Here is a 23,920-nt window from a genome sequence, read left to right as displayed (position 1 = left end):
CGTGCCGAAAGTGTAAATCCATGAAAAATGAACAATCTTTGATTGTGAAAGGTGAACTCTTGCAATAATCAGCAACGCCCCAGATTCATTACACGCTTTACAGATCACCAAAAATATCGATAAATTTGTCCTCAACAGATCCAACACCAAATAAACTCATGACTAAACAAAAACATAACATATACTCCAAAAGGAGAGACAAAACACACATTTCAAGAGAAGAAACACAACCACCAAAAAATTAGGTTTTATTCAAAGAAAATTAGCGAAATAAAAGAAAATGAAGAGTTGAAACCCCTCAATTTACTTGAAAATGGACAAACCCAGTTAGAGGGGAAAGGAAAGGATGGAGGCGGCGGCTCGACTCTTGGGGATCAGCTTAATTTAGATTCTAACGGTTGGTTAGGGAAAAAGCGTAGGCCCCAAAACCCCCGTAAGACTATATTTAGTTATTTACATCAAATACAAATACAAACAGCTTCACCCTCTTTAACCACACCAAGTATTAAAGCTAAAATCTTAAAATTTCCCGGACAGAATATATATTGAACAAAACAAACTTTTATTGAGATAATTATGAATGCAGGGTAGTCCTGCACATGTAAAAAAATTCATTGCTGGAATGTCTGATATTTTTTTAAGGCATGTCACATTAGATATCAAAAAAAAAACAAGATGCAGGCTTGACTAGTGGTTATACCAGCAATCCACGCTGATTCGTTTGACAGTAAATCATACAAAATAAAACCAATCGGTAAGAAGAATACTTGTAATATAATCACTTCATATACTCAAGATCTTATTGAATTTACACATGCTACAAAGTGGCTGACTCGATCTTTTCCAACACCTCCAATCTGGTTTTCCTTTTCCAGCCCTTCATCGTGGCAACAAGGTTTACCAGCCCGATGATTTGACTTTTGTTGTACTCCTAGAAAAATCGACTTCCAATCATTAATTATAATTCAACTAAAACCTTCGAAATTATGCATATTAGAAGTAGGTTATCTTACTGGATGAGCACGAGTCCAGTGCACATATTCGGTTTCTGGAAGATAATAAGCCTGTTCAATAAGTAACAATGATTAGCAATAACTAATTTGATGGGGTTGTCAAAGCCGAGATAGAAACAAAGGCTCTGAGAGCAATTTTATTAAAAAAATAATTGAAGAATACTTGCATCACCTTGATAAATGTTTCAACTATTTGTAGTTTGGTTTTGACATTAACGGAGACAAAGTGATGAAGACCATTAATCAAGACCTAAAAAACGAAGCAATCAGAATTACTACATACAACTGAGAAAACCACATTGGCATCCTCAATAGCAGAGCCTCTACACACACCACTTACCTGAAGATCCAATGACATAAGAGCTCGACCCTCATCAGTACACCTCTTCACTCTAGATAAACCTTCAATAAGAATTTCGGCAATATTTTCGAGTCCATACTCCAATAAATTATCTTGAACCTGGGTTTGCAGAAGAAAATATTTACAAGCGTCAGGTCACGTTTTTTTTTTATTAAACTGAATATAGTACAGCCGAGACAAACCCCCAACTGTCGATACAACCAGGTGATAAAACAAATAACATAATAAAAACAATTAGATGATTTGTTTCCTGATCGTTTAACACATAAAATTCGTCCTCAACAATCTTTGAAAGGGGTGAGCTATAGACCACCGAAAGTGTAAACCCATGAAAGATCAACAATCTTTGGTTGTGAGGGGTGAGCTCTTGCAATAATCACCACTGTCCCAGATTCGAGATCCGATGCAGACTTTGCAGATCACCAAAAATATCAATAAATTCGTCCTCAACAAATCCATTACCGAATAAACTCAAGTATGCCTAAACAAAAACATAACAAACACTCCAAAAGGAGAGACAAAACACACACTCCAAGAGGAGAGACACACAAACACCCAAAAATTTGGGTTTTATTGAAAGAAAATTAACAAGAATAACATTGAATGAAGGGGTTGGGGCTTTCCACCGGAGAAAACCAGTGGAGGCCCCTTGATTTACTTGAAAATGGACAAACCCTAGTAGAGAGGAGGAAAGAGTTAAAGGTGATTCACATTAGTAATTAACAATTCCATGGAAGTTGAAGCCATCAATACTTGTTAAAACTTATTTGAAGTTGTAAAGCTATACATGTAACTCTGGTGGCTCATGCTAACATATAATGTACTTCAATTGGAATTTCCCCGCGCCATGTCTAAATTTTTGCACAAATTGTAAGTAGAAAGAAGCATCTCAAGCTTACATGGAAGCTAGATATTATTTAGCAGAAAGACAAACCTCCAAGCAATAGCAGCTTGGCTTAAAATGGATCAGAAACTACATAGAAAATCAGTCCATTAAATATCTTAGATGAATTATAGCACCTGTCTTAAAATATCTACAGATGTCTATAGTGAAAAGAAATGTTCATCCAGTCCAGAAGGAAAGAGTAATTCCAACTACATCCTGCTCACAGGTGTGTAAGGAAAGGGCCTATGTACATGTACTAGCCTTATTACATTACATAAATACAGGAAATGAACATACTTCGATCGATATTCACCTACGGTGAACATTTATGTATTATGGTAAAGTTAAATGCCATACACGAAAGATTTTAAGGCTAGATGCATGGGGAGAACAGTGCATAATGTAGAGAGCTCATCCAATTTATATATGATAAACATATAAAGCGAGAAGGAAAAAAAGCAAAAATAGTAGTAATTTACTGAACTAGGAATCATATTTCTGCACGAAACTATTCCTAAGCGGAATGATTGGTTACTTCAGAAAGATACTAGATTAGCAAAGAAAAGCCGGCTTGGTATTATACCCAAACTTGGCACTTGCATGCATCATTAAAACTGCGAACTATACCTCTTTCCTAAGACCTCCATGAGCTAGCCTGGTTTTATAGTGCTTAAACTCTCCCAAAAGCAAATCAACATACCTGCCACATATTTCAGTGATTCAGCTTGTAAGAATTATGCCGACTTGTTGAGTAAAGGTAGCATTAACAAAATAATCAATACATTATACAGCCAATAAATAAAGCATTTTATTGAAAAGCAACTTTTATTATATCTTTCATAAAGGAACAATTGATAAATTTCTTGAAAGATTAATTAGTCTCGGAGAATAATTTAGTCAAAAGAATAAATACCCGTTGTGCTCTAAACCAAGCTCTTTTACTTCCCATTTGGCATTAGCTATTCGGTCAACATACCTGCCAAAAGGGCTACAAGTCAAAACTACTACACTTACTATGTGAAGAAACCATATATAAAACATTCCTAAGTGCTAAAATGCATTCACATGTTACAGATCTTACGGATATTAGCGAGTTCGGATAAAGAAAACAAACTTAATATTTAATAAATTAGCACAAGATCATATATATCTTCATACTAAAAAAACACTAAATAACAACAAAGTCGAGAGTAGTGATCAATAGTCACCCATACCACATGAAATTCAGACTACGTACCATTGGATTAAAAAAACACGAAGTTATCAGAACCAGTCCGGTCACTGTACCAGTGGGAAGGACCGGGCACTGGTCTGATGGTTCAACCGGTTGTTGAACCGTCAAACCGTATTTCAATATTGTGGTGATCAGATATAAAAGTCAACATAGTAACATCAAATAATGAAACCTGCCAATCACTCAAATATTAAAAAAAATTATAGCAAAATTAGAACATCTGAAAACATTTATTTATCTTTTATGGAAACAAAGAACTATCACTATAACATGGTAATTTATATAGTAAGAGTACTACAATTTAACAAGTATGGATTGGCCAGTTGTTTACCATAAAACAAATTAATGCTAATCAACAACTAATTAGTTCACGACTATCTACTAAAAGGAGAACCAAGTAGAAAATATACAGCAAGGAGCTAAGAGTAGAAAGTCTCACCCATTGATGTGGAGAAGTGATTTTGCAGTTGTTCGGTGAATATGTTCAACAAGATCTGGTACAGAATCTACCTGATATAGTTTAAATATAGATCCTTTATCAATCTCATGCAAATCTAGGACATTCTAACACACGGTGTTACTCATCCTTTAATATGCTGATGCAACCACATTGGCCAATTATTTTCTATGATTAAATGTTCAGTAAACTAAAATTACTAATAATGTAAAAGGAAAGAGGAACTGTTCATTATTTTCGATCTGATATTGCAGATAACTAGGACCAAAAAGTTATCATGTATGATGTATGAATTATTCGACCAACGGGAGTATCAAGGATTCAGATACATTACAAACCTATTATTACTATTTTCTACTAATCAGTAGGATAATTGTAGAGGTTTACCTTACTTTAACAGAACGTGAAAGACTGTTTCTTCTGTATTTCAAATTCGACTTTTAGTACTACAGCTTTTAGTCTACTTGTCAGGTATGGATACTATTTACATTTATCAACAATAAAAATTTAGATATCATGAGAACCTTTGCATACTCAACAAAAACTATTTAGTTGGACGGTATATAATGTTTATAAGCTAAAAGTTCACTCAGCAACTATGATTACCAACTGAACTTGGAACCTATATAAATATAGTGGAGGAACATACCATGTGCACATAGAACTCTTCAACTTTTGCAGCACTGTTTTGCAGGACCATAGACTGGAGATGAGCTTTTGATCTATGCAGTAATTGAGCAACCAAAGATATAGTATCAGCACTTGCACACCTTTCCTGCAGTACGCTGTAAATTAGTAGAATCAAGGAAGGTACATCATCTACCAAAAAAAAAATAAGCAAAAGGGTGATACTGTTGATCAAAAAATTAATGTAAAAAAGTAACTGTGACTTCCGTCATTATTATAATAAAAACAGTTTTCCATGTTCATAAAGGTCAATACTAAATTATAAGCATCCTGCTCATTTGAAAATTTTCCTCATTCTGTCTGGTCCAAATAGATAGCTCTAATTCCTGAGAGAAAGGTGGTTCATGGATCTCAGAGGTGACAAAATATAGTTAAGAAGCAGAATCAGCATGAAAGAGAAGAAAGGATTGGTAGTCAATATGAAAGGTTATACATAATATAGTCAACTCAGTGAGAATATTGAAGTAACTACAACTTCTAACAGTGTTAAAGAGTAAGTTGAACAGTCTTCATGGTGATTAGGGGTGTTCCAGGTTTGTTTTGGTACGGTTGGAAGGTAAAAGATGAACCAATTCTAAAATCGCAGCCGAATAACAACACGCGGTTTGACTTGTGTTCGGACCGCTAAAATAAACATACTGTCTTCGTATTATCCAAACATGTAAAGCAGGGTCTTTTGAAATATTTAAAAACACTAAATAGTATTTTATATGGTCATATGTTCCACAATTTCTACTAATGTTCCTACTTGAATTTATTAATTGAATAAAAATACTAATTTGGTGCTAACTCCTAACCAATTAAAATATAGTTATTTACCAAGTAAGTGATGGACAACAGTTGATTCTAGTACCTTCCATTAACCGGACTCAACAATTTTCCGCATACTCATGTTGACCGGGTATGACATGGGTGCGAGTAGGTGATCCTTGTCAGGTTCTTCATTTTTTTTAAAACACTTCACCTTGCAGCAAACAAGTTCAAAACTATTCATAGGGCCGCAAACACCCGCGCCCAAGTCCCTTTTGACCCTTATACCCGAGTAGCATAATAGTACCACTAACTTGGTTGTCAAGAAGGAAATTGGAGATTGTAAACACATTTTTATATAAATGTGGTGGCAATTTGATTTTTGAGGTTTCCAAAAATCTTGAAAATCTGAAAGTAATGATTGTTTTCATATCCACAATTTCAGATAACTGTGGTTTGGTTGTGAGCAGTTCAAAGGATTTAGGGAACAGCCCTTATGCTAACCTAGGGATGGAAACATAAGACACGACTCAAGCCCGACCCAATGCGTAAACCGATTTACTGAGAAAACCCAAAATTAACCCGATCAATCCTAAATGACAGTTAAATTATATAAAAGTTCTCTCTCTCTTTACAAGATAATATACCATTCAGAAAGTCCTGAATTCACCAACTAAGTCTTTCCAGCATGTGGTCAACTGGTCACCAATAAAACGCCAAGTTCTGCCATGGCAACATCCAGAGAACAACATCAGATCCTATAAGGCTAGCAGGGGACCTGAACTGATCAAGAAACAACTTTAAAGAACTAAGCCTAGATATGGAAAGTTTCTTAGCACCAGATCATACTTCAGGTGGTCCCTAACATCTGGTCATTATAAGAATTTAAGTGGGCTCAGAATGTTATGTAATTTAACTTAAATATGGGCCGGTGATAGATCTTTGCAGAACCGGATTCTTCGTTTCAGACACAGAGGTAAGACATAGATGTTTTCTTTTGCTCCCTACAGAATTATAATGTAAATTACCCTCAGACTGTACTCCCATTTATACCTAATCACTTAAAATTATCTTTCTTATTTATCTCATATTGTACTCCTATCATCTTCCCAACCAGTGCTATACCTGCAAATCTGCAATCCTAAGAACATTGTCATTTCGGTATTTACCATTATGTGGACACAAGGCACATAATCTTAGAATCTCAATTTTACAGGAAAAATACATATTCCAAAAACTACAAAATGCACCCCTGGTCCCCTGCTATCCTATTGACATTTTCCTACAAATTCATGAGAATTGACCTACTGTGCAATTCCTTCAATCCTTCGCCGATACCACCATATAACTCTGTGGAACAACAGAATAAGAGTTTGTAATGCATTCTTCTTGTGCACCTCTTGCCTCCCCATTTCACAGCTAATAGCACATCATGCATAATCTGTTTTGGTTGTACTAATCGTGTTTTGTCCAAAATTTAATCGGACAGAAAATGAACCACAGTTTTGAAAAAAACACAAATTGTAAATTGCTAGTTACAATTGCAATTGTCATTATAAGAACTTGTTCTGTAATATAATATTGTACTTGTGCGAAAAAGCATCCTATCTGGAACTTTAGAAAATTTATGGCTTTATCTCTCTGTTGAAGTACAGTACCTTGAGACCAGATGATGTTCCCTGCACCTGACTAAAATTTGCACTGAGTGGACTTGCAGGTGTGATGTCCTTATGAGACAATGGCATATTCATAGATGTTGAAGAAGATGGAGCTGACTTGGATCTCATCCAAGGATCAGAATCTTGAGCAATCCTAGATAAAGCAGTTTTCAGCCGATCTGAGAACCAAAATATATTGTCAAGATTTTTATGATTTTCCACATGAACGAATTTTGCCAAGTTCAATTAAGATAATTATTGAATGAAAGGAAACTCAAGAAAATGATTCTTTCTTCTCTTTTAATTATCTATATTTCTCTTTGTTGACTGAACATCTGATGTGTGCGCACAGAGCGAAAAATTACGTACAAGTCAGATAGTCGCTTGACCCTTGTCCACTAGGATTAGTGTTTTGTTGACCAAAGCTCTCGAACACAAAATGGAAGTACAACCCGAATAATTGGCAGATTCCCTGTCAGATAGAGTTATTCAACATTACAAATTGTTGTAAAAAAAAAAGGCCACAAATATCTGAGTTACTTTCCTAAAATTATTTATTTACAATTGACTGAATATATCTTCCTGGTTTTCAATCATAACCTCACAGTTCTAATTTGTTTGACAATCCAACTCTCCTATAGAACTTCTATCCCACTTATAAAGAAAAGCAAACACAACATAACTACCACAAAATACTTAAACCTAGTGGAACCAAACTTCATTGTACAGTAAAAAAAGGATATCCTGACAGATTGGGGGATCAAGAAAGATAAACAGGTTACATCAACAAGAAAAATCAAGAAGAAGAAGAAGAAGAGAAGAAATCAACAAGTAGGTAATACCTTAAAGCAAACAATGTTGATTATCTCTAATTTCTGCATCAGCCTTGCATATTTGTCCATTAGTCTAAAAGATTATGAATAGTTTTAGCTCAAATCTAATGACATAATTATAAGTTTACAGTCCCAAGTTAAGGTTTACCTCAAAAGACAAAGTGAAGATCCTGTGTGCGCTATTGCTTCTGTGTCATATGAATGTGAAGATCGATTTCTTGTGTGCTTGGATATAGAGATCCGACTTGGTAGTTGGCTGTCTTCATCAATGAAGTCAGCAAGAAGATCTTCATTTTCATCTTCCAAAAGTTCTATATAGCCATTATTATGAGCACTTCCCCTTTTTTTGGGAGATGCCTTGGAACTGAGCAGTGAATTCTTGCCCTCAGATTCACTAGGAGAAGCTAGCCCGTTCAGCAACAAGGAATCATTAAGTTCCTTGGTTGTCAATTTCGATGAAAATGGGTTACCTTTTTCGAGCCAATAGGAGAAACCACTCTTTTTAAAAGCAATTTCAGCTGAATTTGCTGACTTAATAGAGTGACTACCTCGGCCAGTAGAAGTATTATTCGATGGAACAATCAAAGCTGCTCCATCACCCACAAGACCGGCAAAACTGATAGCTTGAGTTGTGTCAGAAGGCATTATCAGCCAATTCTCCCGCTCCATAACCATTTTTAGTGCCTGCATAATAATTAACGTGAACGCCTCATGTCTGAGATTTAGCGTATAGACATTTGATACTTTCTAACGATGACAAGAAAGATGAAATTGCGAACTCGTAAATCATGTATGTAAACTCGCATATCATACAGCTGGACAAGATTAACTGAATGGCATTTCCAGTAGTTGACCTCAATCAACTCATAGAGAGGCTTACAAAAAAGAATATATTATAATACAAAAAGAAACTTACAAATATATTTTGTCGATGAAATGCTGCAAAATAATTTTCACAAATACTTTTTACTTTCTGCCTGAATTCAACTGCTTCAACCCCAGAAAAAGATTCCCCAAGTAAGATAAAGACATTTAGATCTTCATAATTTTTTAGAAATTGATGTATACTGGTAGAACAAACAGCAGAAGATGAAAGAAGAACTGCCATGCGGCTTGTTGCAAGTTGCAACAGATTTTTACGACCTCTCTGTAAAGTTTGTGATACAAACACAGTAGCATCACTTCGCAACAGAAGCCATGGAGAGCCACTGCTTGATGCTTCTTTTCCACCATCTCTAGCCTCAGATTCAGGAGTTACTGGAACTGGATAAACAGATCCATTGCTTAAGATGTCATCAGACAACGCGACGTTCGCAGGTTCCTCCATCAAATTTGAAATGGGAGCTCTTCCGATGGATAGAGAGGATGTGCTATCAGTTTTGTGGGAAGTATCAGAATCCGCAACTAAAGAAACATGCTGATTATCACACAAAAGATTACTATCATTGTCTTGCTTCTGCTTCATGATCAGTGTGTGCCGTGTTGAATCATGCAACTTATTGAAAATACATATATAAGCCTTATTACATCATGCCAACATACTCAGGTATTATCATTTCAAAATTTAATAGATAAAACAAAAAATCATATTAATCTAGCCAAACTTCACATAATGTGATCGCACTGTAATAAGAAACATAAACCATAGACTTAAGGATAGGAAACAATACAAGATAATAATGAGAACAAAATAGAACTGAACACATTTTCAACTGATAACTTGAGCTGCAAGTTAACAGGAGAGAACGGGAGAAAGCAATTTGATACTGAGAGAGAGAGGGGGGGAGAGAGAGAGGGGGAGGGAGCAGTTCAATCATTACTCAGTTTGATACTGATATGGGAGGGAGAGGGAGGGAGAGGGAGGGAGGGAGGGAGGGAGGGAGGGAGGGGGAGAGGGAGAGAGAGAGAGAGAGGGAGAGAGAGAGAGAGAGAGAGAGAGAGAGAGAGAGAGAGAGAGAGAGGAGGGAGGGAGGGAGGGAGGGAGAGGAGGGAGGGAGGGAGATTATTGCTCATTACCTCATATTCTGGCTGAAAACTCATTATAGCATAATATGAACACATCAAGTTAAAAAGAACAGCCAAAGTTTCCAGCAAACACTGCCTAAACTTTGACTCAGGTATTTGCAGGCAGAGGTCGCTGTAAGTAAGCCTGCTAATAAAAACAAAGAGCAACAGGGTTCAGTAGAACGCGAAGCAGAAACATAAGGCGAACACAACTTTAAAGATCTAAAAGTACCTTGTACTTTTCATATCTGGAGATTCCACATCCTGCAAAAACTCAATCTCAGAGGGAATCAACTAATATAAATGTAAGATTTACTGGAAGATTTACACTGATTTTAAACTCTTAACATTCTAAATATAAAGATCTAATCATTTAATTTTTTACAGTTGGGCAAAAACACAAGTAGTTATAAGTGAAAGTACAGATCAGAATCATCATTTATGTAGTTCCTTTCCAGATCATACAATATGATAAACTTATTTGGAACTTTTTATGGTTTCACATTGTTTTATGAACATAAATGTTGGCTAAATCTAGAACATGATAAGCTTGTACAGGGCGTACTTTAGCATGACTTGGGGGACACTTTATATTACAAAAAAGTTGTGTAAGGAAACAAACAATGCTCACAAGTTACAAACTTATGTGATGGATTTTAAAAGAGGCAGAAAGAAAGGAGGAGTTTACAGACTTCGAAAAATAAGGTAAATTATCAAAAAAATAAAATTAATAATAATAAACAAAAAAGCTGTGTTACTCCTTTCAATAACTTATAGGCTGTTTTCTTGGATTTGAACCCATAACCTAGCAGATAGCAAGTGAACACTTGATCATAATTTCAAGTATGACCCAACTTATAGCCGTGTAATACCAAATAATTATTGTTGATATTATCACAACAATACGGTACATGAGGTATTCAAATATAGAATACAGTGTAGAGTACTAATTCTAGCACAAGTGGACCACATCAATGGAAAACTAATGATATTTTACTAAACCAACGTACCTCCATTATGATGTTCTTTAATACGGAGTGGGTTTCAGAGAGAACCTCTTGCATAAAGAAGCTTTGCATTTTCTCAGCAAGACCAGAAACATCCCCAATTATTGCATATGCATCAACCACCTGTAATGCAATGCCTTAGACTGTAAAGCAATGCATCGACTACTTTTGATGGATTCAAAGAGAGTTAAAAGAGAGATGAGATTTCATATTTGTGTGTACATGTGTTATATGGTTTAAGACACTAAATACTCCTCATAGTAAATCTACCACATTCCAACTCTCACCCTCCTTTATCATTGCACAGACTTCTCACAATTCCAATTTGCATAAAATTGGATGAAATATTATGTCTTGCACCTTGAGACAAGATCAGAACTGATATGTTTACAACGTGAATGCTAACATACTATTAACAGTCTCCTGGATAATACATCGACAATGGCGAATTCCAAGACTCAAGGATGTTTGGGTTTTAAATTAGATATACGCCAGACACTAGATGGGAGCCAGTTTATTAAGACTGCAGACTGGGGGTCACATCACCCCAAAGATACTTCAATAAATGTAAAGTTAATTTGAAGCTTCATTCGCTAATAATAATTTTTGATCTTTATGTTATTATCTCCTAATTCCTTGATCTTCATCACACGTTTTGTAGTAGTTCCACAAAAAGCCACACCATAATAGGAAGGAGCTGCTCCATCATATCTTATACAGGTAATTTTAATTGGAAAGTGCATGTCGTTATCTAGTGATTTAAAAATAGCACTGGAAAGGCAGGAAAATGATATATATATATATATATAGAGAGAGAGAGAGAGAGGGAGGGAGAGAGGGAGGGAGAGAGAGAATCATACTCCAATACAAACTAAACTAAAATACAAACTACAAACCTCTGCAAATCACTAATTTACATACTGAAAATCACTAAATATAAAAATAAATTTTATATTAACAATTTAATGGCAATCAAAAAATAATCACTAAATTACTGAAAATCACTAAATTACATAATACTGATCAGTAGAAGAGTGGTGCCGCCGTCATAAATATATAAGTGAATTATTTTAAAATCACTAATTATACCTCTATCAATCACTAATTAGTCACTGGTTTGCAGTTTGTATTCTAACATTGGTTTGGTATTTGATCACTAGCGTATACGCAAATGACCAAATAGAAACTAAACTTAAAATAGAAACTAGAAACTAATCTAAGGCATTATATCAATCTAATCTAATGGCCCCCCTAAGAGCACCACACCCAACTAATCTGCACCCTCCCACACACAATCTCACACACAATCTCAGTTTTTCCCCTCCGTTTTTAATTTGATTTTTCCAGGGTAAGTTTTTTTTAAAACCGACTTCACTGTATTTTTCTCCATCTCTCAACGATCGGTTTGCATACCATTTGTGTTATATTTCAGAGTAATTTAAAAAAAATAATGGTTTCTCGTTTCTATTTTAAAATTGGTTTCTATTAGAGTAGCCCCTCTATACTTAAATGATATATATATATATATATATGTATGTACCAATAATGTGATTGCATCACATAGAGTACATGCATTGCTTAAGAGAGAGGTTCCCGAATTTGAAGCAATTTACATTATAATAAATAGGATCGTACGGAGTGCACAAGACTCCCACAAAAGCGGGGGGTAAGGCCTTGCCCTTTTTATTTCATTAAAAAGGTTGTTACCAGGGTTCAAACCCGTGACATAGCAACAAAACAGAGAGCAATTACACAGTATCATCACGACAAGCACAAATTGATGTACTATAACTTATAAACAACCTTAATACTAGGACAACTTCATAAGTTAACATTTACCCAGCATTATCACATACAAGTTGTAATTTTCCATGCCAAGACAAAAAAATCCATAAATATGGCTGCCTGATGGTAAGGATCAATGTAATATTTTAATGTTCGGTTTCATATTTACTGCAGAACAAAGTTATAATCAAGATGCACTAACAGTCAGATAGCTCTCCTCTTTGAAGTCTTTGCAGACCCCTAGCAAAAGTGAGTCCAGCTTTTGAAGAGTTTTACCCAACCAAACCTGAAAATTTTTTTGAGGACAGAATAGTCATACAAAGGTTTAAACTAGAAACAGAGAAGATGTACATGTACTGAATAATTTAACATGAACACATGTACATCTCTGCAAGAATATATTCTTAGCAATTCGCATAACACACCTCAACACCACAGCTCATCTCTTGTACTGCTGAAAGTTCTGAAAAACTGTCCAAAAGTTGCAGATACTCAGAGAGTACTTGAAATGCCTGCACAGTTCAACAGCTGAGAATTGGACTAGTGCTCACTGAAGATTATATCAAGACTAACAAACTTTGCGGAATTTAAAATACCACAATATATTGATACAAAACTTGGTATGTGAAATCCAACCTTACAAAAGTTACCATTCTCCACATGGGCTTCAAGTGCCACTTGTACGTCAAGTGCATAACGTAATTCAGTTAAGATGGGAAGCATATCCTGTAAATATTAAGAGATTATTGCAGGGCACGAATATGCACATTAAGGGATAACAAAGCAATTCTGTACTAGACAGTAAACACATAAACAGTACAATCAAATTCCTAGTTGTCAAGGCCTCGCCTAGGTGGAAAGGAGTCGAGCTCGAATGATTTTAATGCACTAGGGACTAGGGAAAACATTCAAATATATTTTAAATATTCTTTTAATATAAATTTGACTTTCTTATATCTATTACAATGTATCTAAACTTGTAACAATAGAAATACAGACAGTTTCAGAAGTATACATATGAAAATTACAAAATGTCAACGATTCAATCCAATAAAATACTCTTACTTTAATATAACAATTTTTACACTAATCAAAATATACCTACATGATATGCGATACGTATGCTTATAGATGACGTGGAAATTTAGAGTTTGGGTTTGAACTATTAGTTACACGCAATGAAAAGGTACATGAACATGAAAGTACATGATAGATTCTGTGGTCGTGTTTGGCTTCTCATTTTGGGTACACTACAGGGAAGTTCACAAAATAGATAAACAAACAAATATGTATAATAAAGTACATCATTGTTATTAACCCAACTAATAACCAAGTCCCTAATAATAAACCACCCAACATATGAGCACAGCAATAGCCCATTTAATATCTCATATTATGTTTACATACATTACAAATTTACAAGATTAAAATTTAGATCTGGGGTCTCCGTTACTCATTTACACCCGCTCTCCCAACCCACTCCCCACTTCTCACAACTCTTCTCCATCCACATTGCTTCCACTACCCTTCTACACCCACTTCGTCCCTATACAACCATCTGTTCTGTTACATATCTTAATCTGATGCCCTAATCAAGATAACTTCTCCTTTAAATTGGATGGCCAATCACGAACGGTTGGCTTTTGTTGTGATTACTGATTACTTTGTTCTTAGATTTGAGTTTGGTCTACTGTGATTCTTTTGTTGCTCTTACTTCTAGGTTAGTAATGGTATGATAAACACACATAATTTTCTGTTTCTCATACAAATCTTTTACTCTTAGATAAACTGAAATAATATCCATTAGTAAACATATGCATACCAACTTCCGAGACATGTTGTGATTCCGCAAAGAACATTATTACAACTACTAATGCCAGACAGGATATATCAATTTCACTGGAACTTGAATACTGAAATTTGCAGCAATTTGTGGATTTTGGGGGGGGGGGGAATCAGGTTACAGGTCAACCGGAATCCTATAAGAAATCCATTAGAATCTGATTCTGTTTTTTTCCCAGTTCAGGTAATCTTTTGGGTTCGAGTTTGGATTTGGATTTTGCAAACCCACCCATTCTCATCCCTAATTTTTTTAACCCCATTTTAATCAACAGGACAATTACAGCCTTAAAATATCTAAAATAAATCGGGCTAGGGGTTTCAACCATATGCAGCATTCTTCCAACAAATATCAATCAAACAAGTATAACTAGATTACTGATAATATTGCTGACTCCAAAGGAACGTTTGATACCAGAAGGGCTTGCTTTCTTCTAGAATTTGTGGTTACAATTAGATCCCTTGATACTTCAGTCCTTGAAGAGTTTAAATGTCTTCGACCATTCTGCACATTGTCAAATGTAAATAATATCTTAATCATCTACAGATCCAACAAGGAACCTTGTGGAATGACAAGTCCAATTTGTTAACAGTAAAATCAACAATAAGCCAATAGCAAAAAGTCACAGATCTTCGAAAATTCTGCACACGTCAAATGACAATTTCTCTCTCTCCCTCTCTCTCTATATATATATATAATCAAAAATAACAAACAGTACTACACGGGCCTGATAGATAAATTATTTAGAGCGAATATTTGAAATCAACATACTACTTATATACTGCAATGAAGGCCATTAAACAAATTACAGTTACAGCATAATACCCTGGCTTACCATGCAGATGACCTTTGCAACCTTCAAGTCTTTCTCCAACTCCCTCACTAAATGCATCCCATTCACTGAAAAAAAGTATCAACACCTCATCAGATTATGCAAGTCTGTAATTAGAAATGAAGGGCCCCTCAATGAATTTGTACTACTTAAGTTAAAACAAACAGGCCGACAATACAAAATAATTTTGAATCAAACTAAAGAAGCATACTTTAGGGAGTAGAACAGAACTAAAATATAGCAGCAATCAGTCCTCTTTCCCTTTTTTCTTTATGTTATTTCTTTTTAAATTTAATCATATGAAGCATATGAAGTTCTAAAATTCATACGGTAAAACCATAGTAAAGAGAGGTTCCTTGTTGAAAAGTGGCGAAACGAATAATTCTAAAGTCAAGCTCATGATATCGCAGTTTATTTGTTACAATTCACACACCAATTAACAACATTACTTATTACAGGACAAACTGCACTGCAGATACCACTGCACTATCCCTCACCTTTACTTTCAGTATGTTACGTGTGTGTGTGTGTCTCTCTTATCTACATAATCTCTCCAAGTGTCTAAATACAAAAATACCAATATATACACAGATTTATTTACTGCATGCACAATTTTCAACTCTCCCTCCCAGTATCAATAGTTATAAAAATTCAAAATCCACTGAATATTAAATGTATATATATACACTAGATCTATATGTAGTGTAAGTGTGCACACACACAACACTATATATACATGTCCACATATAATTTTTATAAATTATTTTATTTAAATAACAATTATAATACAGAAATTGAAGGAGAATAAGTTCTCACTTTTGCAACAAAGGGATATCCTAAATAAAAATTAAAAGCTCACAATGGCACCATCTATATCATTCTGTAGTGGCTCACATGGGCACCATTTACGTCATTCTGTATCTGTAGTAATTATCAAGTATCTAGAGTGATCACGAGACCAATTGGCAATTTGGCATCGAAAAAATATAAATCTTAACCAATTGGCAATTTGGCATCGAAAAAATATAATTCTAGAGTGATCACGAGACCAGACAAGATATAAATCTTAACCTAGTCAACAAAGCATATATTAACTTTGTCATTTCTAGAATTATCCTTGAGCCTCAATCTCATTTAATTTCTTCACTATGGTGTTTCATTTTAATGCTCAAGTACATTACTTGCAAGTTACGACATGCTCCTAATTTGGCAACACAAATTCTTTTTGTTCATAGATTTATATTTGTTACACTTGTGACGTGTTTATTCAAAGGCTATAATAACGCTAACTCATCACACAAAATTTTGTAAAAAAAAAGATTATAGCAATTAACCATTTGTACTATGTAATGCATAGATGGTAATATTCAAGACACTATACAAACGAGGTAGTAAAATAATTAGTAGTAACAAAAAAAATTGATAGACAGTAGATTTCAGTTTATCAGTGATAAGTAAGGAGGGACATGGGTTGATTTTAGTGCGATGCATAAATTAGTCCCCTTCTTTCCCATGTACCACATACAATGCTTACTCAGTTAATAATCCATAGGTATAATGTATGACGGGGTTTAGAAAAAGGCTGAAACAATGGAATTTAACAAAAGTCTTAAAAAAGACTCCATCACTAATGTTCATCCGAATTACAACTGCTACACTACATGGTCTTTCATAAATAAAATTGATAAAGCTCTTCCACAAAATCACAAGGAACATAGCAATATTGCAATACAAAACAATAGCTAAAACAAACTAGTATATTTCAATCGATCACAAAAATTGTGTAATCAGCAGAAATCATACCCATCTGTTCATAATGCTCCATTACATGGCGAGACAAGTGCTCTGATATTTTATCCAGTTGTGCCAACCTAAGCGCAGCCTATGAAACAACGCAATGCAGGTTCATCTGTAAATAATTGATATAAAAATACTAAGATTTTAATGAAAAGGCAATAGTTTGTGTGCATACAGAGTCAAGAACTCAATCATCAAAAGTAACAGCTAGCTCGTTCAGTAAAACCTTTAGAAGGATGCACATTAGCCAAATAAAATGACTACTGCTATTTGGATGGCTCTGAGAACCTCTCCCCAACATAATCTCATTATCAATAAAACATAGGGAAGTGTTTAGTAAATTTTTACAAACTTCTAAGCGATTCTATCAGCCTTTGGAAGGTGAGTGTACAAAAAAAGCTCTATCTGTTAACTGATAAAAGTGGCCAAGGCTTGTCCAGTCAAAATTTATACTCTTTTTACCATTTTCGCTCTCTTATGGACTTACTGTTGTGATTTGTGAGCATGCAAAAGAATTTCCGTGTTTAAAAGTTTTCCAGGATGTTTCCAAGATCTGGACTGATACTTTGAAACTATCATACCATAACCAAGAGAAAAGAAATATATGATGACACAACCGTACCACCTCACATATCTCAATTAATAAATGTTTTAAAAATGTGAGTTAAGCAAGTGGGATTGTTTTAATATATTTTTTCATGCATACTGATAACAATCTTAATGACTAATTTCTTATAAATGTATAATGGCTTGTGTTACTCTGACTCGCCTATTCCATCAGCCAAACTCGTTCGACACTCATTAAGGGATAATTCGTGTTGCAGAGAGTCGTGTTGCAGAGAGATGACATTAAAGAAAAAATATGGAGGAGAAAGGTACTGAAAGAGATGAAAAGTTTAGGGTTCAGAATGAAGAAGACAGGGTACACAATGAAGACACTACAAGGAAACAAAAGAAAGGACATTGTAATATTATATAATAAAAAGAGTGTATAATCTGTATTAGCTACTGCCTACTAGCTAGTTCTCTTTAACATATTTATTAACTTAACATGAATATGAATATATATGTAATAATTTTTTTTTCATAGTTGTTTAGATTCAAATCCTTTATCTTTTTAGTATATTAGGAACCAATAATATGTTTATTAGACCGTATTCCTTTGTTGCGGTTCTTAAATCTAATTATACAAATATTAGATGTAACTATAAGATTTTAATACATTATTGATTATATTCGAATCTTTAACATATGTTATATGGAGGAACAAACATTAAACTGACTATCGAACTCTTAATCTTTGGTAGTACTTGATACTATCCTACTTGCTCTTATTACATAAAGGATATGATGTAATAGGATATAATAATAATATAATAGGATATCATTTTGTTAGTATCTTTGGAATTATAAATAATTTAAGTACTATATTTAAAATTGTTATTAATGCGTATCAATCCCTAGACTTGGTTAGTACTTCAATATTATCCATCTCACACTAATTATATACTAGCTTCATGTGTGATGCACGAGTTATTTTATATCTTCTCGTTAATAATTTACTTTTTAGCTTTATTTGATTATTTTGGAGTTTTTTTTAATTTGAACAGTTGTGAGGGTTTCCAATAGAATAGATTTTTAAGATAGTTAGACCTATTATAAAAGATTATTAAATTAACTAGACTTAAAAGATGTGTTTAATTAAAATTATTATGTGTTAAACTACAATCCATGTTTCATATATTTATGCTCTTAATATAGGTATATCACAACGAGGCCCATAAAATAGATTTTTAAAATAGTTAGACCGTACAGATGTGTTTATATTAAAAAAATTGTTAAACGTGTTTTACTTAAAATTGATTTAAAGTAATTTGGCCATTAAAATAGGTCTTAAATAAATAAGTTAATATTTATAGGAATATCACAACGAGGCCCGTAAAATAGATTTTTAAAATAGTTAGACCGTACAGATGTGTTTATGTAAAAAAATTGTTAAATGTGTTTTAATTTGAAATTGTTTTAAAATAATTTGGCCATTAAAATAGGTCTTGAAATAAATAAGCCTGTAGACCGGCCGAAGTACCAACCAATCAACAATATAATTAGCAAAAGTTGTTTAATTAATGACATGTACAATTAAGAACCAACAATATAATTTTCTTACTTTGTTATGTTGTTGACGGAATTCGAACCTTACACCTTTATTAAACTAGTTTAAATATTAAAATACAGATTACTCCTTTAGTATTAAATCTCAAGATTCTCATCTATTTACTAAAAATCTAAAGGTCATTATTCTTTCTATGGTTAAACAAACTACATACAATTATCCCCATGTTTGCTTATTATAGTTTAGTAAATACGGTATATACTCTAAACAATGTGTCATAAACTATCTTATCCGGACTTTCTTTGTACACATTCTTTTTTTTAATCTAATAATTGCAACCCAATGTTCCCAAACAACACGCACCTCTATTTTTTTACAAGCCACTTTTCGTATTATGTACTATTATTTTTTATGTCATGTATATTCGAAATAGGATCTAAAATACGTAAAAAAATATGTCTAGTTTGTAATTTTAAGGATTAATTACATTTATGATGTTTTTCCCAATAAAAAGTAATTGAAAATAAACATGGCTCAAAATGAATATTTATTTATTCTTAACATGTAAAATTATATAATTTGTTTTAAAATTTGTCATGTCACCGTACCCGTGTCCAAATGAATTTCTCCATTGTGCCTAATCCGACACTAGGATATACGTTGAGTGGAACACTCCAAACCCGTCTCCAAGTATCGTAGGTAATGGTTTTACATTTGCTTGTAATTGTTCACCATCATCAAAGTCCCTTTGCCCCGAAAATATTGGGGTACACTAACTTGAACAACATCATGTAAGGTCAAAGGGTTATTTAAGCCCTCCCCGAATGTAACATAGTTCATGTCAATGTCGTATAACGTGACACTTTCAAGCTGGTTTTGACATGAAAAAAATCATAACTATTGTAAGTAGTTAATTATTTAAAGTGGGTTATTCACTTTCATAAGTAATATATATAATTGCTTATAATCTGGATCTATAATTATGAGAGGAGCTCAGGTATGCATTCCTGATGCCTGACAACCTCTCAATCACCTACTTTTATAAAGACAGAGCCATATGCATCCAATTTCAATAATATGAGTTGGGTGAGCAAAGGGAATCAATTTAGCTGGATTAAATTCTTAAAATCTAGCAGGCACCTAATAAGTGACGGAAGGCATATCTAAGAAGCAGCTAATCTAAACACCACCAACTACACAGTTACTACAAAAAATTGTCTTCAATGTATTTCTAAAATTAAAAAATTATCTGAAGGGTATAATCAATACTTCCTGTACCTACAAAATTACAAATAATAAACATCAAAGAGAAATGGTATTTCTGGTTCAACTTTTCGATATTGCTTTACATTACGTAAATTGGGTTATTGGTTGAAAATTATGCCAATTCTTTTAAAAAATTGAACTTCTACAACTAATCTCTTCTTAAGGCAGAAGGGAACATAAACATAAGGGGGTGAATAGGGTAGAACTAGAAATACTCTTGGAATTGCCTCAACAAGGTGACATGGCATATTGGCGCTGGCAAGATGCATTTAGCCAACCCAGATATGTTTTCAACCAACCCTAGAACAAATGTGTTTTGATCACGAAAACAATCCCAATTTCAGTTAGTAACTCAGCTACACTCCTTAAGCGACTCACTTAAGCAAAAAGCACAACTTCTCTCTTCTGACTTGTTATGCTCGTTCTTTACTCAATTTACTTCTTTCAATGGAACTCGTTCTTTTTTTCCCTTTCCTCTTATTTTTTCTCATTCTAGCCAGTAGGGATGTATAAATTGCAATTAGTACATGGACATATACGTGCACCAATATATAGATATGTTTGTAAAAAAGTGAAGGCCATTTCTCCAAGCATACTGAATCTCATTATCAAAACATGGAATCACTCAACAGAGCTGAAGTTAAGGCCACAAAAGAGCATAAAGTTTAGACGTCTACTAATTGCCATTGATGTAATTTTCATGCTATAGAAAAGTAAAAATTTCCACGTCATGCTTTTATATCCACTAAGAAAATTCATACTCAGAAGAACATACATATAGTCGACAATCAAGAGAGAGAGAGAGAGAGAGAGAGAGAGAGAGAGAGATTCTGTATTCACTAGGAAAATTCATATTTAGAAGACATACTATATATAGTCGACAATCAGAGAGAGAGAGAGAGAGAGAAACCTTTTCCTCATAGTATGTCAACTCAATTTCCTCGGAAGGAATGTTCTCCAGGACATGTCTTACAGGATCAAATTCCTGCACAAAACCTTGCATCAGATTTAATAGTACAATTTATAGTTAGCATATAATATATATTATATATACATAGAATGGGAAAAAATCGGTTAACTATTTATCAAAATATATATAATAAATATCTTAACATAATAAATGGGAAAGAAAAGGTTAATATATAGTATATCTTAACATAATAAATAGGAAAGAAAAGGTTAACTATTTATCAAAAAGGCAGGTCAAGGATGGTACTAGCACTACAATGTTCAAAAATATATCTACTGTATGCCAAATGGAAGAATGCTGGAGTCTCGCTGGAGGTTTGTTAGAATAATACTATGAAATAAACAGGAACTGTTTGGGTTAAAGAACATCAGCTGAAGCAACAGCTCTAGTACTACTTTAATAAGAAACAGAGGGGAAGATCAGGTTTTTGGACAACTTCTAACACATACTCGCAAGAATAATATTTCAGACGATACTGTTAACCTCAAATTATAAATCTTGAGTTCCAAATTATAACAAAGCTACAATAATTTCCCAATCAAAATTATATTCTAAACATAACTATAAATCCTACAGATTATGTCCTAATCATCTAACTAATTAATATAATCTTGATACTGACCTCCAAAGTCTTCTACATTGTTTCATGCTGTCATGCATCTCGTTTTGAATCAATCTCTAAACCTAATAAGATAATAACAAGAAAAAATGTAGAATTTTGCGTATGCCTCTTTGGATTTTTGTTGTTAATTCTTTTAGCTTGAGTAAGCAACAATATATACCAGAAAAATTAACCAACACATAGAACTGAAACTCTCAAGCATAACCAACTTGAGTGGAGCAAATCTAAAGATCAAAAATAAAAAATCACTCGTAATTCTGATAACAGCTTTGCTGCATCTTCCAGTAGCAAGCAACCGAAAAAACAGCACATCCAAGAGAAGGTTCAATTGTAATCTAGATACCTTGAAACAAATATTAGTGGACAAAATTTCCAAGGAGATCACTGAACATTAGCTAAAGGAGCCAATCAAATACATAAGCTCAATATTACTATCCAGCAATCCGCACAAAGCAAAAGCATTAAAAGATCTAATTCCACCACACTTAATAGCATACACATAATCAGAACAGAAACATAAGTTTTATCTAATCAGCATTCAGAACACAAAACAAACAAAAAAAAATTGAAACAAAAAAGAAACTCACTTGCTCATAAAACTCTTCCTCGAGCTCTGCCACAACATCACCACGTGTACTACTGCCATAAATCGATGTCAATTCTTCAGAACTAGACGATATATTATACCTCTGATGTGGAGGCAAACTAGCAAGAGCACGCGCAATAGCTGCGGCGGCAGCAGCTCTTGCCGGAACCTACACCACAGCATTCAAATAAATATACACATATAATACCATAAAACGCAATCGAAATGCATATATAAACACAAAGATACACACAATGATGAAATTGATTACCTCGGGACGATCAGAACTGGAAGGAAGGAGGCCAATAGATCTAGCTGAGCGAACGGAACTGAGAATCTTCTCACCGAATCTGGAAAGATCCATTCCGCGAGAGAAGAGAGATGAATTGAATGGAAAATATTTGGAGAACCCGAAGTCGAAAGACTCGGGTGATTCGTTAGAGAGTGAGAGTAATGGATTGAATGTGAATGGTAGTGGAGAGGTAGGTAGCATTTCAGGCTAGGAATTGTGTGAGTCGAACCCTAGATTTTTCATTTTTGTATTTGGGGAGAGAGAGAGAGAGAGAGGGAGAGGCTTGTGTAAAATTGTGGCACCGGTTGTTTGGCCCCTGCGAGCTTCTCACTGCATTGACCGCTGGAAAATAACTTCTTCTTTTTTTGGAAATAGCCGAAAATATCTGAAAATACCTTTTGATATATGTATTTGCGATTTGGGTTCTTATTTTGTACTTGATACGCATTTGTTAAATAGGTATTTAATTTTTTTTATAATACTCATTTGCCAAATATGTATCTCAATGATAATACTCAAATTGAAAATGCTTATTTTTAGTAATTTTTCAAATACCTAATTCTCAAATGCGTATAATACTTACTTAATTAAGAAATGCGTAACCAAAACAGTATTTTTAGCCAGTAATTTAAAAATAAGTATTTTAAGTAATTTCACCCAAAAATGGGTATTTTTCATCGTCACCCTAAAGTACTTTTTAGATTAAAATCACAAATACAAGACACACGAACACCATATCGGCTAAATATAAAAAATACAAGATTATAAAATTATTAATTTAATATTATTTTAACAATTATATGTTTGAATATTATAATAGATTATATATAATGATTGATGAGTCAAATAAAAATATATTATATGTTACCAATACGACATCATATATTTTTACATATAGATCACGATACATCGTTTTGACAAAAAAAA

At 33.9% G+C, this 23,920-nt stretch overlaps 1 protein-coding gene across 5 annotated transcripts; it reads right to left on the bottom strand.

Moving 5' to 3' along the window:
- Positions 1 to 659: 659 nt before the first annotated feature.
- Positions 660 to 23,331, bottom strand: LOC141666799 (uncharacterized). 5 transcript variants are annotated; one of them, XM_074472999.1, is made up of 26 exons: positions 22,973 to 23,329; positions 22,703 to 22,870; positions 21,434 to 21,508; positions 17,151 to 17,229; positions 15,351 to 15,415; positions 14,930 to 15,019; positions 13,312 to 13,401; positions 13,101 to 13,187; positions 12,878 to 12,961; positions 10,894 to 11,013; positions 10,116 to 10,147; positions 9,896 to 10,031; positions 9,023 to 9,296; positions 8,796 to 8,866; positions 8,028 to 8,563; positions 7,889 to 7,952; positions 7,416 to 7,518; positions 7,047 to 7,225; positions 4,601 to 4,726; positions 3,934 to 4,004; positions 3,174 to 3,236; positions 2,888 to 2,960; positions 1,354 to 1,473; positions 1,186 to 1,263; positions 1,014 to 1,064; positions 660 to 931 (listed from the first exon to the last, which is right to left on the bottom strand). In XM_074472999.1, exons 1-26 carry the CDS (start codon positions 23,192 to 23,194, stop codon positions 818 to 820), a joined length of 3,171 nt encoding a protein of 1,056 aa, XP_074329100.1. In that variant the 5' UTR covers positions 23,195 to 23,329; the 3' UTR covers positions 660 to 817. The 5 variants fall into 5 exon arrangements, 4 of the variants coding, with proteins under 4 accessions (XP_074329100.1, XP_074329101.1, XP_074329097.1 ...); XM_074473000.1 differs by having other exon boundaries at positions 8,796 to 9,296; positions 17,151 to 17,256; XM_074472996.1 differs by having other exon boundaries at positions 8,796 to 9,296.
- Between the last annotated feature and the right edge of the window lie 589 nt (positions 23,332 to 23,920).

The sequence above is a fragment of the Apium graveolens genome, chromosome 6 (genome assembly GCF_009905375.1).
Source record: "Apium graveolens cultivar Ventura chromosome 6, ASM990537v1, whole genome shotgun sequence".
NCBI classification, from domain to species: Eukaryota; Viridiplantae; Streptophyta; class Magnoliopsida; order Apiales; family Apiaceae; genus Apium; species Apium graveolens.
The sequence above is the reverse complement of the archived record's forward strand: the minus strand, read 5'-3'. Positions and strand labels throughout refer to the sequence as shown.